This window comes from Maylandia zebra, linkage group LG6 (genome assembly GCF_041146795.1).
Source record: "Maylandia zebra isolate NMK-2024a linkage group LG6, Mzebra_GT3a, whole genome shotgun sequence".
Taxonomy (NCBI): Eukaryota; Metazoa; Chordata; class Actinopteri; order Cichliformes; family Cichlidae; genus Maylandia; species Maylandia zebra.
In genome coordinates this window covers 40,670,895-40,690,603 of record NC_135172.1, presented here as the reverse complement: position 1 = coordinate 40,690,603, position 19,709 = coordinate 40,670,895, and the positions used below count along the sequence as shown (strand labels likewise).

The following is a 19,709-nucleotide window of genomic DNA, read 5'->3' as shown; positions in this document are numbered from 1 at the left end:
ATTACAAATAAAGAAAAGCACAACTGGTCCCCCTTAAAAACCCTGTCAAAATGAAACCAGTGAAGGATGTTTTTCATCAAATCCTCCTTAGGAATTTAATTCTTACTTATTGCAAACACTTGTAATGGAGGTCGTGTTATAAATATATAATCTCAAGGCCCAGTCAGTAATAAAATTGTAAGTGCAGCATCAAGGACAAACTAAGGAAGGAATCTCTTAATATTAAACATGTTCCGTCTGGTTCAGCTCTCCTCTCTTTTTGCTACATACAGATTGGTAAAGGCAGAAGAGCCAAAACAACTCTCGAATACATGCTAAACCTTGATAAAACCAAGCCAAAGAAATAGGAATGAAAAGCAAGCTCTCAGGAATACACTTGCAAGCAAAATATAACAAATGCAGATGCTTCCATGTTTATTGAACAGTTTGAGGATGATGTGAATCATAGTTTTTGACCTTCAGCCACCAGACGGCAAGCAAGAACCCGCAGAAGATATCAAGCAGTCCAGTTTCATCATCAGCTCCAAATGAGCCAACATCTTTTCGAAAAATTCCCTATATATTTCCAGAAAAATTTAAAAGACCTGGAGAAACATAAAGAGGCTGTCATGGTCCTGGGCCATGTGGGCCCAGTATTCTTAGTTCCTTGTATTTTTGTATTTTGTTCCTTGCTTAGGCCATGTTTTCTGAGTTGCCCTGTTGTGTTGTTCCCTAAGTGTTTTCCCTTCATGGCTTTTACCCCCTGTGTGCCCCTCTGTGTATCTGTGAGCCCTCGTCTCTCCTTATGTTTTATTCCATGTTTCCCCAGCCCGTTATGTCTGTGTTTTCCCCGTGCTCTCTCTCCTCCTGTCTGAACCTCTGTGCACTTCCTGTTTACTTTGTGACTCTCACGCCTGTACATGTCATGTTCAGTTCACCCCGCCCTGTCTCGTTATGATTATCAGCGTCACCTGTGTTCCCCGTGTGTTCAAACTTTCCTCGTTTACCCTCTGTGTATTTCTGTCTGCGTCTCCCTCTGTTCGGCGTCGCGTTCTCCCTCATGCCGTGTGTGGTTCTCCCCGTGTCTTCCGGTATATGTTACTTTAGCTTTTCCCAGTTTAGTGTAGTTTTGCATTGCTTTTGTATCATCGTTATTGTTTATCACCTGTCAGCAATAAAGCTGCATTTTGAGTTTATCCCCCGTGTCTGTGAGTTTGCAATTTGGGTCCTCATCCTGCCTGCCACACGGCCGAATCATGACAGAGGCGCTAAAGTTACTAAACATCAGCTGACTGACCTTTATTGCCTCTCCTGGCACAAATATTAAGGACTATAAAAATCTTGCATTTCTTTCACAATAATGCCCTGGTTGATCTTATACTGACATTTTTAACAGTTATGCAGCACCTGTTCAGGAAGAGTGTCACACGTGTCACCCCAGGCTATCATAAACTCTGTGTTTTGAAAACAGGACAGCTACATTTATGACATTTAAAATCTGTTTGTATGTATAACTCGTTGTAGGTTGCAGCTTATTCAGGAACTGCTCGTCCAAACAACACAAGTGACTGAAATCATTGGTGACAGCAAAGACAAAAAAATAAATACAATGAAAGGCAAACGTGTCAACCTATCTTTCTGAGAAAGGGCCAGTGAGTGATGCAGTTTTCTAAATGCTAGAACTTTTTGGCAGGCGCTCATTAATATTTTACACCCTTCAGTCTTTTTAAGCGTTAAGGTGCGAGAGACTTGGAAAACTTGGACTCGTGTTAGTGAATATCCCCTGAGGCCTGTGTGTTTATGTTTGTCCTTCCCTTTACATACTGAGTGGAGACAGCACGTGTCACTCTAAAGAGAAAAACAGGTTATAGAGGACAACTTTTAGCCAAATTATGAGAAGTTCTTATCTAAATAACATCAAACTCAGCACAGCAGTTCCCAGTGTCATCCAGGGAAGGACGGACGTTGTTTTGCTGTGCTATTTTAATGCGAAGTGTACATATTTATTTTTTATATTGCATGCATTGGTTATATTTTTGTGCAGTGTTTTATTTAGTTGCATGTTTTAGTTGCCGGCAAATTGTCCTGGAGAGACTCCGCCCTTTCCCCTGTTTTTACTAATTGGACACACCTGTGAGGAAAGGAAAGTAATTTACAGAGTGCTGAATGACAGATAAGAGGGTTGGAGCTGGTGTTTAAAGGAGAGGAAGCGAGACGATTAGGGGGGAGACGACCAGCGACTGGAAAGGGGAAGCGATCAGCGGAGAAAAGGCAGATGACCAGCGACTAGAGACGCGTAGCGGCAGTCAGGTGACAAGAGCGACAAGCGCCAGTTCGTGCACCGCGGAGAGAACGGAAGCAGTGAGACCGCGGTGCCGATTGCAGTTTGAGGAAGCGGCGGGCGGAGTTGAGAGCTCTGCCCACCCGGGTAAGTCTGTGACTTATCCTTTTTATAAAGTAAAACTGCCAAAGGAATAGTGACTGCCGCTCCCTCCCTTTCTTCAGTGCACCAAGACGTGGGATGCGGGGAGGAAGGCGAGGACTCAGCTGGGTTTCCTGTTTTTTCTACGCTGGACCTTTTAGTTTTCTGTGACTTTTAGGCCGTGGTGGATTCCACTGGACTTTTAATGTTGTGTGTTATTGATCTTTATTGTGTCTTCCCTTGGCCAAGGTTGTTTTAATTCATTTTATATTTTTACCTATTTAAACATAATAAATTATATTTTTAATCTTACAGTTTAAATTGTGTGTTTCCCTTGGCGGCTCCACTGCTCTGCCGTTTTTTAGGAAGGTCTCCTTCCTTTTAAAAACACAAAAACAACGTGGAAATAAAATCAGCCTTTCCGCTCCGTTACATAATTGGCGTTGTCGACATAGGATACGGAGCCAAGAGCAGTTGGGTTAGCCAGGGGAATAGCAAATATGATGATGCCTGTGTATCCCGGAGCCCCGTGGCTGCCGAAGTTTAAAGGGCCTGATCAGGATGTGCAATATCAGGAGTGGAAGGAGCAGATGCGGGGGCTGCTGGGATCTCAGGACTTGCCTGAAGTGAGGAAAGTTGCTATTGTGTTGGGAGCGCTAGCAGGTGAGGCTAAACGTCAGGTCAGTGTCCTTGAAACCTATGAAAGAGATAAAGTACAAAAAATTTTTTCTTTTTTAGACTCCTTATATGGTGATCGTGTCCCCATCCCAGTTCTTAGGTCACAGTTTTTTAGTTGTACTCAGAACTTAAGTGAAACTGTATCTTCATTTATTTTGCGGTTGAGAGAATTATACTGTAGGTTGCGAAAGCATGATCCAGATAATGTTCCCTCTGATGCAGCTCTGCGAGATCAATTGTTGCTAGGATTGCGGGAGGGCCCTGTAAGTCAGGCACTGAAGGTCTATGTGCGGCGTAATCCAGATCAAGATTTTGCTGCCATACGCCAGGAGGCACTGCTCCTAGACTCAGAACATGTACAGCCCCAGTCTGAAGTAACCTGCCTGTCTGTAAATAAGTCTCATGTTCCTTTTAAGGTCGAACAGAAAGAAGATTGGAGACAGGTGTTAAAACAGGAGATACTGGAGGAGGTTAAGACACAAATGAAAGGATTGGCACAAGAGCTAGTAAGGGAAATTAGAGGCTCCACTCAGCCAGCTGCAGCTACTCTGCCGCCTGCACCTCAGTTTAGGAGAAGACCGCGACAATCGAGTGCTAGCTGGGATGCACAAGGACAGCCTATTTGTCGGAGGTGTAAACAAGCAGGACATATAGCTAGGTTTTGCCAGACCTCCATGTCTTCCCAGCCAAGTTTAAACTAGATGACCCTGCTGCTGAGGTCCGAGGGGCGGGGGCTTTTGGTTCACCTAAGGAATTAAGGGCCACAGAAACATTTATTGGGCAGTGTCCAACAGTGAAGATAGTGATCGAGGGGGTGGAGCTTCAGGGCTTGTTGGATACAGGATCACAAGTGACTTTGATACAGGAGAGTCTGTTTAATGAGCATTTCTTCCAGGCTAAGCTTGAGAAAACTCCAACCGCCTTTAAGCTGAGAGCTGCAAATGGTCTGGAAATTCCCTATACCACCTATGCTGTCCTGGACATGGAAGTAGAAGGTATTAAAGTTCCTGGACGCGGGGTTGTGGTGGTAAAAGATGACCATTGCACGCACCCACTGATCGTTGGTATGAATGTTGTGGCTGCCTGTTGGAATGTATTTAAGTGGCCAGAAAGGACTGCTCCTGTCCCACAGCAATTAATGAATCAACAGGCCTGGAGGGTTGCCTTCGCAACATGCAGACGGATAGAAGCAAGTACAGTGGAGGACGGAATGGTGGGGTATGTACGGCTAGCTGGCCGATGCAAAATTAAAGTTCCCCCGAAGAGTGAAATAATGGTGTGGGGCCGGACTCAGATGGGTCCGCAAGGAACAGATTATTGTGCCCTGGTGGAGGCACTGTCTGAAACCCCCGATGTGGGGGTGGCGAGAACCCTTGTCGTGGTGAGGGCCGGGAGAGTGCCAGTGAGGATTTGTAACCCACACCCCTATCCTCTTTCTATAGGTCGCTACCAGAAGCTGGGAAAGCTATCCTGTGTGGATGAAGCTGACGTACATGCCTCCCAAGACCTGAGCCTGTCCCTTGGGACGGACGGTGTGGTGGAGGTGGCTCTGGTCGATAGTGGCGCCCCCACGGAGGAGGAGGGATTACCTGAGGAGATGAATAAACTGATTGAAAGACCTGATCTGTCTGAACTGCAACAGGGCGAGCTACGTGCTTTATTGCTTAAATGGGAGAAGGTGTTCTCTAAAGATGACGAAGATTTTGGGAGGACTGACCTGGTGCATCATTGTATCCCCACAGGTGATGCAGCTCCCATTAGAGAGAGGTATCGTCCTTTGCCCCCCGCAATGTATAAGGAAATGAGGAGTCTCTTGGCAGATATGATGGCAAAGGGAGTTATCCGGGAAAGCTGTAGCCCGTGGGCTGCACCCATTGTTTTGGTGAGAAAAAAGGATGGCGCCTGGAGGTTCTGTGTGGACTACAGAAAATTGAATGCGGTGACGCATAAGGATGCTTTCCCCTTGCCACGAATAGAAGAGACATTGACAAGCCTTACTCGGGCGAAGTGGTTTTCCACCCTGGACTTAGCCAGTGGATACTGGCAGGTCCAAATGGACCCGAAGGACAGAGAAAAGACTGCTTTTACGACCCCCGTTGGGTTGTTTGAGTTCGAGCGGATGCCGTTTGGTCTGTGCAATGCACCCGCTACATTTCAACGCCTGATGCAACACTGTCTGAGTGGGCAGATTGCGGAGTCTTTGTTGGTGTACTTAGATGACATTATCATTTATTCACCTGACTTCTCGTCTCATTTACAGCATCTCGATGAAGTGTTTCGGAAGCTGTGGCGTCATGGGTTGAAGTTACAGCCGAACAAGTGCGAGTTCCTGCAACAGGAGGTGAAATTTCTGGGGCATGTAGTGGATAAGGACGGTGTAAGACCAGACCCTGATAAGATTTCTGCAGTGATGGATTGGCCGGTTCCTGATGCCATCAGACAAGTCAGAGCCTTTTTGGGCCTAGCTGGCTACTATAGACGTTTTGTGTCCGGCTTTGCTAAGATCGCACGCCCTTTAAATGCATTATTGACGGGGGTCCCTGTAAACAAGAGAACAGACCGTCGCAAAGTACAGTGGTCCCCAGAGTGTCAAGCGGCATTTGAAGCCCTCAAAGCAGCTTTAACGCAGGCACCTGTTTTAGCGTACGCAGACTACTCCCTTCCCTTTATTGTGTACACTGATGCCAGTGGTTGTGGGCTGGGAGCCGTTCTGGCGCAGGCTCAAGAGGGCCAAGAAAGGGTAATAGCGTACGCCAGCAGAAGCTTACACCGCGCGGAACGGAATGACGCGAACTATAGTTCCTTCAAGTTGGAGCTGTTAGCCCTTAAGTGGGCAGTTGCCGAAAAGTTCAAAGACTATTTGACTGGTGCACGATTCGTTGTGTATACTGATAATAATCCTGTGGCCCATTTACAGACTGCCCGTTTGGGTGCAGTGGAACAACGTTGGGTTGCCCAGCTGGCCTCTTTTGACTATGAGATCAAGTATCGTTCGGGTAAGAGCAATATTAATGCTGATGCCCTTTCTCGATTCCCCACTGTCCCAGCAGAGCACCCGGAGGGGGCTGGATCGGAGCGTGGAGTCACGTCAGCGGCCATTGAATTGACCTGTGAGGTAGAGGGGAGTGACTGGGCAGAAGCACAAGTTCACGATCCGGATATTCAAGTGGTAAAACAACTTCTGGACGGCCAGGTTGCACCCACAAAGTCAGAACGTCAGGCATTGTCACATGGTGTGCGGCGACTCCTGCAGCAGCGAAAAAGACTTCTTCTTAAAGACGGAGTACTGTGCCGTAGGGTGTTGGATGAATATACCCAGGAGACTTGTTATCAAGTGGTGTGTCCTAGTTCCAGGTGCCATGAGGTGTGGCGGAAGGTCCATGAGGCTGCTGCCCATGCAGGGGTAGATCGAACCCTCTCCCGGATACGGCAGCGGTTCTATTGGGTTAGCATGGAAGCGCAGGTACGTCAGTTTCATCTGGGTTGTGTCCCCTGTAGTCTACAAAAGGAGAGAGTAGAACCTAGGGCCCCACTGCACCCTATTTCAGTCTCGTACCCTCTGGAGATTGTAGGCATGGATTTTTTGTCCTTAGGCCGACCAACTGACACTTATCAAAACATACTTGTGGTGACTGATCTGTTTACGCGGTTCGCTTGGGCTATCCCTACGATAAACCAAACAGCAGAGACTACAGTAAAGGCTTTATGGAAGTATGTGATACAGCCGTTTGGTTGCCCAGGCCGACTCCATTCCGACCGTGGGTCTAATTTTGAATCTGCATTAATGAAACAACTCTGTGATACCTATGGTATAACTAAAAGCCGCACGACACCTTACCACCCTGCGGGGAATGGTAGTGTAGAACGGTTCAATCAGACCCTACTGAACATGCTCCGCTCACTAGAATCGGTTAGGCAGAGCCAGTGGGTAGGAAATTTGCCGGAACTTGTTCATGCTTACAACAATACTGTCCATAGTTCCACAGGCTATGCGCCTGCCTATTTGATGTTTGGGCGACACTTGCGACTTCCTGTGGACGTGGCCTTAGGCGTGGCGCCACAGCAGATGAGGCAGGGTGTAAGTGAGTGGGTGTGTTCTCATCAACAGAAACTCTCCCTAGCTTACCGCTTGGCGGGACAGAAGATGCATCGTGCGGCCTCCCAACACAAAAGTCAGTATGAAAAAAGGGGCTGTACCTTCCCATTGTTGCCCGGGGAGAGAGTCTGGGTACGGGATCGAAACAGACAGGGCAAAGGAAAACTGTGTCCCTGGTGGTCTCCTGAGCCGTATGTGGTGTTGGAACAGGTGGGAGATACGGGCTTAGTGTATAAGGTCAAACCAGAAAAGGGGGGTAATATACAAACTTTACATAGGAATGCCTTAAAAGTGTGCCTTGCTCCTCAAACAGATTTTACCCCTCCTACGGAGGAGCCGACCACCGGCCCTTCGGATTACCCAGCGCCAGTGTTTTATGGGTTTTTACCCCTTACTGAATGTGTGTCACCTCACCAGAGTGATTCAGGTATCTCCCTTAGACGGTCCATTAGGACCACGCGTGGGATCCCACCAGACCGTTATAGAGAGAGCATTAGCAGGGACTGCTAATATTTTAGTGTGGGGGGATGTCATCCAGGGAAGGACGGACGTTGTTTTGCTGTGCTATTTTAATGCGAAGTGTACATATTTATTTTTTATATTGCATGCATTGGTTATATTTTTGTGCAGTGTTTTATTTAGTTGCATGTTTTAGTTGCCGGCAAATTGTCCTGGAGAGACTCCGCCCTTTCCCCTGTTTTTACTAATTGGACACACCTGTGAGGAAAGGAAAGTAATTTACAGAGTGCTGAATGACAGATAAGAGGGTTGGAGCTGGTGTTTAAAGGAGAGGAAGCGAGACGATTAGGGGGGAGACGACCAGCGACTGGAAAGGGGAAGCGATCAGCGGAGAAAAGGCAGATGACCAGCGACTAGAGACGCGTAGCGGCAGTCAGGTGACAAGAGCGACAAGCGCCAGTTCGTGCACCGCGGAGAGAACGGAAGCAGTGAGACCGCGGTGCCGATTGCAGTTTGAGGAAGCGGCGGGCGGAGTTGAGAGCTCTGCCCACCCGGGTAAGTCTGTGACTTATCCTTTTTATAAAGTAAAACTGCCAAAGGAATAGTGACTGCCGCTCCCTCCCTTTCTTCAGTGCACCAAGACGTGGGATGCGGGGAGGAAGGCGAGGACTCAGCTGGGTTTCCTGTTTTTTCTACGCTGGACCTTTTAGTTTTCTGTGACTTTTAGGCCGTGGTGGATTCCACTGGACTTTTAATGTTGTGTGTTATTGATCTTTATTGTGTCTTCCCTTGGCCAAGGTTGTTTTAATTCATTTTATATTTTTACCTATTTAAACATAATAAATTATATTTTTAATCTTACAGTTTAAATTGTGTGTTTCCCTTGGCGGCTCCACTGCTCTGCCGTTTTTTAGGAAGGTCTCCTTCCTTTTAAAAACACAAAAACAACGTGGAAATAAAATCAGCCTTTCCGCTCCGTTACACCAGCAACACACAGTGCATCGAATGAACTGTTGCTAAGCTACAAGAAGAAAAGACAGGTGGACAGAGAGGGATTTCTTGAATTATTCGTAACATCCAACAAGCAGTTTTTCACTCCAACCATCTCACATGGTCATGACATCTGGGTATGACCAGTTAATGTCACAAACATTTGTGTGTCACATGCTCCAAAGTAACACGTTACTGCAATCACCATTCTTAGTGACGTAATAATCTAAATGCAAATATAAAAATCTGTAATCACACTATAGTTACAATTATTATTACTTGTATAACAAGAGTTTATTAGTTATCTGCACGATGGGAGGATAGGACAAAAAAAACACGTCTTTTTCTGCCTGGTAGGGGGAGGAAAATGGTGAAGCAGTTTATGACTTGGGAATGATGTTAAACCTGAGTGCATGCTGACCCCAGCCCAGCAGCCAGAGCCTGAACTTTAACAGGTAGAGACATAGTACACATGTAAACACTAAAGAAAAGTCGTATGTGTGCCCTCAATACGACACTGGTTTGTGTCGGTGAGCAGTATGTAGCATAATGGTTATATTGTTACCTAGTAACTATGTGATGGTGTGTTTCAGGTCATGTTATGGAGTAACATCAAAATAATGCAATAATTAGTGTAACAATTTACTTTCTCAGGTAAATTTTTAAGCAACGTAATGCACAACTTTTAAGAAAAGTAACAAGTAATGTGTAATATATTTTGAATACAATCAAGTGAAATGAGTTTTGTCTGTAGGATGGCAGGGCTCAGCCTTACAGATGAGGAGCTCAAACATCCACAGAGAGCTCAGCTGTTACTTCTTTTGTGTTAAAAGGAGCCAAGTGAGACGGTTCAGTATCTGATCAGGATGCCTCCAGCGCACTTCCATTTGGAGGTTTTGTTGGGCACTTTGAAGACCCAGAAGAAGATCTGGAACCCACTGGAGAGATTATATTGTTGGGACCCCCTAAGAGTTACTGCAAACCCATGCTGGGGAGAAGGACATCTGGAATACGCTGTTTAAACTGCTGTTACAGCAACCCGACGAGATGAGATGAGCAGAAGATAATGGTTTAAATGTCTGGCCCAGTACATTAAAGATAACATTTCAGTCAGGCTGAACCATCAAAGGATCAGATCTCCACTTCCTCCCACTTCGCCTTGAAAATCAAGGCACAAATATCTGTATGTTGTTTGTTGATTTCAACTCAGCACTTTGGCCTTTAGCGCCACAATCTGACACTAGATGTTGGACTTCCTCAGACAGGAGCGTCACACCACAAACCTCCAGGTTTGAGTGTTCAGCCTCATCCTGTTCACACTGTTCTCCCACGATTGCATTCAGAGACCCAGAGAGAACTCTATTGTGAGCTCTGCAGAGAGCGCAACCGTTCTGGTGAGATTATAAACACTGATGAGAGGAAGAGAGGATTTATATCTAGAGGAAATCAATAATCTTACAGCATGGTACACAGAGAATAACCCACTGCTCAACATCAGCAAAGGTAAAGAGACAAGGAAGCAAAAACACCCTCACTGGAGCTGAGGTGGAGCCGACGCAGAACAAGAGGCTGACTAGATGGTCAGCCAAGCAACCTTTGGATGTGGAGTCCTACCAAGTATGTGCAAGTGTGGGACTGACACAGAATCTGTTTAAGTGTGGGTAGTTATATATATTTGCATCTTTCTAGTTTGTCCACGATGAACATTTGCACACAAAAACCTGTTTTCATTTTCTACTGTCAAACGTATTCAGTTATTCAGTCTTCCTGTCAGGTTGATCTCTTTTTGATTTTGCTTTTTTCATGAGATGTGACTGTGATTTCAAAAGCCTGAAGGATGAAAATTTGCCTGCCAGCGAGACGTAACATCGCAGCTGGATCTATGAAGGAGAAAGTACCTGTGGCAGAAGCCGGGAGAGAACACGAGGGCAATGCTGGGAGACACAGAAGGGAATGTGGATGTCAGAGACTGAAAGCAGAGCAGTTGGGCAAAGAAAGGAGGATGAAGAGGGAGGCACTGGTGACTGGACAGAGGAAGGTAAGATTGTTCCTGCTTCTCTCTGATGTCCACAGTCAGTCCCTGTTGCTGCCGGATGCCCCTCTCCCCACCAGCTAAAACACTTGAAATAAACACACACAGGAGGAGGTGAGTTAGCCGCTGCTACTGCAGCTCCTCTGGTGAAAAAACTGATAAAACTGATTTTGAGTGTGAGTGTGTGTGTGTGTGTTTACAGTGCAGTCAGGTGGCTTGCAGTAATCATATGGTGCACTGCAGAAGCACAGCACAGCCTAGTGGCAGAAAGAAAAAGATGAGGTGATGTTCCTCCTCTTCCTCAGGAAAACATTTAGTGGTTGTTTTTGCTATTTTATGTTGTGAGTAAAACTTTTAAGACATTTAAAAAAGCACTTAACTTTCTATCCCAACTTACCCCGTTACCAGTGCCAGCATGCACTGGGCAGGAGGCAGAGTACGATATAGCTGAGCAACAAGAGAAAAGGGACACTAAAAAGTTCATAGTGAACTTAATCGCCACCACTGGGCGACAATTCAGCTCACTTTATTGGGTTGTCTTAAATTTTTGTGGGCTGCAGTTAAACAAAAGGAATCAACAGCACATTGAGCCTCACGCATAAATATTTTTTATCGGTGGCATTTTCAAAACCAAAACCAATCAGTGCAGAGGGCTCATGGGAAATCAGTAATGTCTATCAGAAAAGAAAAAACAGTTGAAATCAGGTTAAAAAAAAAATGTTGATTGTGGACACACCTCCAGCCTCCGTAAACATTTAATCAAAGGTTCGGTTGCCTCATGACAGTGTGATAAAATGCACTCTGGCTTAAACTGTATTTATGTTTCACTTTAAGGAGTGATGGAAGAACAAAAACAGCATCTCACCTTTGCAAAGTAAAGGAGGAAGGAAATTGACTAGTGGTGAGGGGAGCACACTTTTATACAAATGTATCATTTTGCATCTATAATTAGCGAAAGACTCAATATTCACAAACCAGGAGGAAACTCTTTAAAATACAAACAAACAAAATGTAACTTAAATAGCAACAGATAACATACCAGTTATGCTCAAAACAACTGTAATATTTGTGCCTTTTTATTTTATTTTATTAATTTTGATATCAAGTATGAAAAGTATTTGGAAAAAAAAGTATTTTAACATATCAAAAATTACAATAATAATTAAAATGAAAATGTTCTCTCTCAGTTAAAATATTTAAATAAATAAATATTTAAAATTTAAATTAAAAAGATAATTGAGTGCATATTTTAATCTATGAAGGCTTACTTTGTAAGCACAATGCACTCTGTGTCAATGTGGTGAACTGGTGGCACTACAGAGCTGTCATTATGACAGCTGATTTTAGGTTTTTTTAAGTAACCAAAGCATGGTTACATGGCTCTTAGTCGAATAAAAGAGCTTTTACTTGTTGTTGGTCATAGGGAGCGTCTAAAGTAAGCAAAATATCATTGGCCTAATTAAAAAAGTTCACTCTGTTCATCATCCATTCATTTCTGTGCATCTCAAATATAATAGCAAAGTATGAACCATATACTTTTCAACTTTGCGAAGATCCTGTCTGCCTTGCAGTTAAAAATATCTTCAGTGTCACACTATAGCTTTGTTGCACTTGTGTCTGACAGCCGGCATCATCTTATTGTTTGAAACTGTCTGCACAGTTTTCTGCGCCGGGGCTGGAATTCATATAAAAATACAGCCAAAATTGGAACATCCCTAATTTGGCTGCATATATTCTTCTTCTCTCCATTTTTACATGTCTCCCAGGCCCTGCTGCCAATAAAGCACTGCATAGCGTGATGCTCACACCTCCTCGCTTCACAGCAGGACACTGTTACACAAGTGGTGAGCACTGCTCGCTCCCTGAAACAGTGTTCTGCTTCTAAGATGAGAAGTTCAACTTTTGTTTCTACTGTTCACAAAAAAGGCTTCTAGCGTTCCTGCAGCTGCTCTGCTGAACACTCATGATGGCTCAATGCACTTTTACAGTGCGTGTGTGTGTGTGTGTGTGTGTGCACATAGGCCCACCTGTCTGATTGGCTCAGGGACCCGGTATCGGCAGCATGCGTGTGTGAGGCGGACAGCTGTGTCCAGGCTGATCTTGTGGCCCACAGACACGTACACTGGCTTCGAGCTCTTGTCAGAGCTTCGCAGTGCCTGAATTCAAAGACAGAAGTCTGCTGTAACTTTTCAGCATTCATCTCGCTCTCCAGTTGTGATCATCATAAAGAATTTGTTGCGTTTGACTTTCAGCAGCGAGGGTTTTCTTTGAAGTCAGCAGCAATAACACAACACCTTTGTCAGAGGTATTTGTTTCTATTTTCTGTGCATCTGTCCTTTGCCGCACCTTTCCGAGCACTTTGCCTGAGGCGCCTATGAGTGGGAAGCTGTCTCCTCCTCTTTGCAGAGCAGCTATCTGTGGAGGCAAAGAAACAAAAATCAAAGTCAAAACAGATGTACAGATGCCAAAACAAATAGCAGCAAGCTGAAACAAAGTATTAACCTCCTGCAGAGCCTTCACACTCGCGTCACTTTGTCTCTAACCTCTGCGTGGCCCCACTTTGCTGTCCAACTAGAGCTTCAAAATGCTAAAACAGGACCACATCTTTATTCCACTGAAAGGACGGTGGGTTATGACTTTGAAAAAGAAAATCCAGACAGTCTTGTTCCCAGAAAAAAGCACTGCACAAAAAATATTGTTTTAAATTTTAATCTGGCATAAAAGGGTACAATAATAAAACTCCTAATACAGATTAATGATAATGTAATAACAATGTACTATTTACTTTATTGATCCCCGTGGGAAATTCCTCTCTGCATTTAACCCATTTACTTAGTGAAGCAGTGGGCAGCCACTGGGCGCCCGGGAAGCAGTGTGTAGGGACGGTACCTTGCTCAGGTATACCTCAGTGTAGCCGTTCAGTGGATTCGAACCCCCGACCTTCCGATCATGGGGCCCCCACGCTACCTACTGAGCTATCCCTGCCCCAAGTAGAACAATTAAATAAACTGTATTTTGGAAAAAAAATGTTTTTATTATCTTTGTTATCTCATTTTTCACAAGTAAATGAATAAAATTATCAATGAATTGATTTAAAAATGAAGGCAAAGACTTTATTTGGACTTTTTCTCTTTTTGGAAAAATGTCAAAATCTTTTTTCTAAAACTGTGTTTCGTCTCAACAAATTCAAATTCATGACATTTTTTTAATATTCCTTATTTTCAATTAACCGCCACATATCTACAGTAGTCTGCAGACTGAGTTTGAGTAAACTAGAGGCCTAAGACCATATTTCAAGTTGTGTTTGAGTTTTGTGAAACGAAAGCATGTGATCGTGCAAAAATATAATTATTATGCATGAGATTCAAAGAGAGAGATTTTGACTCAGCTAGTTACCAATATGTCACTCACCACCAATTGCTAGGAGACGGTCTTCTGTCAGAATCACTTGGATATGCCATCTGTGCAAGCTGTTAAATACAACCTGAAGCAGGACCGTGCAACAGATCGAATTTAGATTTCAACTGCAATGTTGTCTGCCATCAATTATTGAAATAAGATAATCAAGATAAAATGGTTATTGTGCCACAATCTGCTCATTCTTTTCTGTCACCGCTCCAACTTTCATTTCCTTCTGTCGCCCTCCTGCCACTTTGATGGAATATAGTTTCTTTGTTCTCAGTTTGTTTGCTGTCTAAGTTTTGGTTTTCTTTATTCCGGGTTATATTTTAGTTTAAGTTACTGTTTGCATTTATAGAGGTTATGTTTTTTCTTCTATGTGTTTCCCTCTTTTAAGCTGATTCATGTCTCTTTGCTCCCCTGTTCAGTTACTGAGTTACTTCCTTACTGTTTTATTTTGGTAGTTATTTGTGTCCTGTGCCTTGTTTATAGTTTCACTTCCTTCCCATCCTTTCCTGATTGCCTTCACCTGTCTCTCCTAACCCAGCTGTTTCCATTGCCTGCATTGATCTTCATATCACTGCCACCCTGTGCCATGTTTACTTTACCAAACAATTCTTTTCAAGCAAACGTTCTGTTAAAAAGACAAGTTTTTGTCTTTTGTTTTTTAAGTTTGGTGACTCAAATATTATTTTCCAAATTCTCTGAGTAATGGTGTTATATAATCACGATTCAACAGTGGCTAAAATACTTGTGATGAGAACATTTGTCCTAACCTAATCTATGTTATAAAGTTTGGACTTAATATTTCAGACACATTAGACAGCAAAAGCAAACATTTGATGTGATCATTCAGGCGTTAGACTTGAAGTGTCACTGAGATATAATGAAACAGCCAGACATAGAAACAGTCCTTGAGTCTGAAAAACCTTTAAATGTATATATTTTTTCCAACTAAGCTAGTTTTAAACCTAAAGAAAAAGAACTAACTCTAATAAAAGACTAGAAAATTATTGATGTACTAACTGGCTCATCTTTGACGTCTCATGAGAGCCCAGACCAGATGCCTCCATTTTTGATTGAAGGATGCTGGACTCAAAGAAAGATTTTAAATGACCTCTCTCTTGATTTCTGTTAGAGCTAAAGTTTTGTTCTCACAGTCAAAGAGACGGTGCAAAGTCAGATGCAGTGATGCGGGCTGCTGTTGACAGGTGTGCTCTGGGTTATGGGCCAGAGCGATGAAGGGAGTTTAGCCTCCATGATGGATGGAGTGTCTGCTCTACTATGACTGATTACAGCAAGCAGCCAGCAGGGAGACAGGAGGGGCCGCACGGGGCATCCAATCCCGGCTGAGGCCAATAGTGTGTGTGTGTGTGTGTGTGTGTGTGTGTGTGTGTGTGTGTGTGTGTGTGTGTGTGTGTGTGTGTGTGTGTGTGTGAGAAAGGGTTTCTGGGTTTGATTCAAGAATAGGACTGAAGCCAGGGCACCAGAAGTCAGAAACACGGGGTAAGTCATCAATAACACACTAGTTTGAGTTACAGCCAGGCTATCAGTGAGAGAAGAGACAAAGAGAGACAAACAGGGAGAAGGAGATGAAAGCGAGAAAGGGGATAGAGTATGAGAGGAGGACCGATAAACTGGAGGTTAAGGGAGAGAGGAAGAAAGAGAGGAGAGGCGACGAAGACCTGAAGGACTCTGAGCAACACAAAACTTCAACAGAGATAAAATTTTCCAAAAGTGTACTGAGGACAAAAAGGAGGGAAAGAAACATTTTCTACCCTCTCTCATCCTGTCTCTTTTGTCTAAAGCTCGGCTCACACAAAGGCCCACTGCATCACTTCCAGCACAGGGACATCATGTTCAGCTTCAAATAAAAAAACAGCGAGCAGAGAGAGAAGGGCTTTCATGTTCACGGACACTTCAAGGGGACGCATGTGCTTTAATGATGACAGAAGGCAGTCAATACAACCTAATGATTCTCCATCTTAACAAGTTATCCGTTGTTCTTATTCACTGCTAAAGATGAACAAACAGCTGTCTGTTTTCAAGGCCTTTGTTACTTTGCTTTACTGACTATTACTGTATATAAAAGATGAACTTAATCATAGTCACACATTGTATGTGGACTAATGTCTTAAAGCCTCGCATCTGGCATTCTGCCCGTTGTTTTCTTCGGTGACACACTTTTGACAAGAGGCTGGAGGTCTAAAAATCAGCCAATGCTTACTCGTTCGCTTTATTAGCAAAGTGAATCTATAAGTGCAGCACTGCTCATAACACTGGAATTTCACTCTCCACAACTGGAGGTTAGACGGTGTGTTAGTACAAATCAAGCCATATTAAGCAGATAAGTGCACAAACACGACTGGGATTGAAATTAGATGAGGTGAAGCAAAATGCTATTTTTATAACTAAAATACAATTTAAATAGGTGAGTTACAGAAAAAACACAACTCTATGTGCAATAAAGCTTCAAATATAAAGTTGGCATGTTAACCACGTACTGTAGGCAGGTGTAGCTTTCTGGTCTGAGTGAATAGAATAGAATAGAATAGAATAGAATAGAATTCAACTTTATTGTCATTGCACATGCACAGGTACAGGGCAACGAAATGCAGTTTGCATCCATCCAGAAGTGCTTTAGTGATATAGATATATTACAATATATATTAGCAATAATATAGATATGTGAGTATATTACAGAAATGGGTCTATTATGGTATGTTATAATGTACACGGTATGAAGTATGTTGTGAATATTCTATAACTATAAGTATGTACAGGCTGTAGTGAGTACAAGCTATGTACAGGATATGAATATAAATATGAAAAACTATACAGAATATGAAATAAATAACTTTACAGAATCTGGGATATACAGCTATACAGAAATGGGAACTATGCAAGTTGTAAACAGTTGTAGGATTAAAGATTATCGAATGTACAGAATGATTATTTACACAGAGCTATACAGTAGTGCAGTTAAGATAAGTGAGGGTGTAGATAGTTTCTACAGAGGCTATATAAAGTGCTAGTGGTTGTGAGTGGTGGTTCAGTCCATGTTATTATTGTGTTTGAGGGTACAGTTGTCCATTGTGGGTGTGTGTATGTTCAGTCCATGAGTTTAACGTGGGTCAGATGTCAGGAGGCAGAGTTCAGGAGTCTGACAGCTGTGGGGAAGAAGCTGTTCCGGTACCTGGTGGTCTTAGTCCGGAGGCTCCTGTGGCGCCTCCCAGAGGGCAGGAGGGTGAAGAGTCCATGTGATGGGTGACTGGGGTCTCTGATGATTTTCCCAGCCCTTTTCAGACACCGCTTCCTGTAGATGTCTTTTATGGCAGGAAGTGGTGCTCCGGCGATGCGCTGGGCAGTTTTCACGACCCTCTGCAACGCCTTCCGGTCCGAGGCAGAGCAGTTCCCGTACCAGACTGTTATACAGTTGGTCAGGATGCTCTCGATGGTGCAGCGATAGAAGTTCACCAGGATGTCTGAGGACAGGTGGTTCCAGGTGGAAGCCACTGTTTTCACGGCAGCAGAGGGTGACTCCTCCGGTTTAAAGTCTGGCTGTATAAAACTGTGAAATTCCCCTCCTGCTCACATCAATAAACACTTTACTGATGAGTTTAAGATGTCTTTGATGTAAATTATGGTCGTCGTTGGACTCAAAAAGGATGATAAAGCAAGCTGAGCTTTAGGAAGGTATACCTTGTGATTAACAGCCATCAATATTTGGTCTCATCCACAAGTTTTCACATTGGCTGGGACTTTACTAACTAATCGCTGATGTCATGTTGGCCATTCCTAACTTTAGCATATGATTTTAAGACTGAAGTCTAACTTTTGTATTCAGCCTCAAGCGGTCATTTGATGAACTGCAGTTTTTGGCACTTCCCTGTTTCTGTTTTCAGTCTTGGAGGCTGACATTCGTTTACAGGCTCTTTTCTTTGAATTTTTAAACTGATTTAAATCACTCTTACAAAATAGTTTTGTTTTTTTTCGCCCGAGTGATAAATCAGAAGATTGATGAAACTTTTAAATAAGTTATTAAAGCAGAATTCATATAATTTTATGAATCTCTATTAAAGGCAACCAAACTCAGAAAAAATATCCCTGAACAAGTTACATTTAAGTAAAAAAATGGTGAAAATGTTTTGACCTACATACAGGTGTAATACAGGTGTGACCTTTTACATTTTGTACCTGACAAACTTTGGGTGACACAAAGACCACTAATTGCTATCAAGCCCAAAATAAACAGATAAAATTGGAGTGACTTTAATATTCTCATCTCAGATGATGCATTGGGTATTTCTTCTTCAGTCACTCACTATGTGTTAACAGACCTCTCTGCATAGAATCACTTGTTATTAACCTCTGTCTCTCTTCCACAGCATGTCTTTATCCTGTCTTCCTTCTCTCACACCAACCAATCACAGCAGATGGCCCCGCCCCTCCCTGAGCCTGGTTCTGCTGGAGGTTTCTTCCTGTTAAAAGGGAGTTTTTCCTTCCCACTGTCACCAAAGTGCTTGCTCATAGGGGTTCATATGATTGTTGGGTTTTTCTCTGTATGTATTGTTGTAGGGTCTACCTTACAATGTAAAGCGCCTTGAGGCAACTGTTGTTGTGATTTGGTGCTATATAAATAAAATTGAATTGAATTGAATAGATGTCTATAATGAAACTCAAACCTCCATGCAAAAATATATTTGTTTTACAGTGCATCTTTAAAATTTATGTACATTATAGTTTCTCTGAGCACAGGCTCATCCTGCAACATATTATGTGCATTCGTACATTAACACAATCCCTGTGCTATACAGTGTTTCATTTTCACCTTTCAAAGGAGGCTCCATCTGATAAAGACGCACATACACACCTTTACTTTCAAGGTTTGCACATTTAATTGCCGCAACTAAGAGAAACTTCTGTAACCTTGAGAGACACTTCTCAGACTGCATATTGGCTTTCAGAAACTCTGTTTGCTGGAAATGTTGAAAGAAACTCTGACATCTGATCTAATCGAGTATGGCAGCGTATCGCTCGTCAGTGGTACGTGGCGGTGTGCTCGTAGCTCCAGTAATGGCTAATCTTGTTTCAAAAGAGCTAATTTTCTGAAATTTGGTAGGAAGTCTGATATAGCTTGTGTTTCACAGATTACTTCACAGCTAATTTCCCACCAAGCGCTCAAGCGCCAAAGCTGGTGTTCCCTTGAAGCGCCGCAATCGTGTGCGTGCCTGTAGACAAATTAGAAAGAGCCCCAGAGAGTGACAATTACATCAATATGGGCAGGAAGGGACTTCTAAAATTTCACGCTGATCCAAAGCTAATAGCTTGAGCCAAACATGCAGCATGGCCGTGTAATGCCTGTGCTACCTGATCCTGAAAGTAAATGAGCCACATGTATTTGGACACATATTGTTTCAGTAGATAAGTGTGACTGGATCGTCGGGGGTGACCATGATAGGTGTAAACAAAGATCAGATTCCCCCCAGGGGGAAAAGACGGGCGTAATTTTTCTGACGCCAAAGCCACTAACACTAATTCATGAGATGGATACATTGCAGAGAATTGAATTAGCATCTTACACGACTACATGAAGATTGCCGGGGTTGTAATCACACTATGTATCTGATGCTAACTGAGAAGTGGATCAGATG

General features: G+C 43.4%; 1 protein-coding gene across 9 annotated transcripts in view; it reads right to left on the bottom strand.

Annotated features, from left to right (window-relative positions):
* LOC101473359 (endonuclease V) overlaps window positions 1–19,709 on the bottom strand; it is a 78,051-nt gene that overhangs the window by 48,466 nt on the left and 9,876 nt on the right. For 4 of the 9 annotated variants that reach the window (XM_004538782.4, XM_076885250.1, XM_076885249.1 and 1 more), the window contains exons 6-7: window positions 13,003–13,071; window positions 12,684–12,812 (exon numbers count right to left, since the gene is read on the bottom strand). In XM_004538782.4, the coding sequence (XP_004538839.1) occupies window positions 12,684–12,812; window positions 13,003–13,071 (198 nt within the window). Of the gene's footprint in view, window positions 1–10,522; window positions 10,745–10,856; window positions 10,914–12,683; window positions 12,813–12,950; window positions 13,072–19,709 lie in introns of all 9 variants that reach the window. The other 5 variants (XM_004538779.4, XM_076885248.1, XM_004538780.4 and 2 more) reach the window with 3 other exon arrangements.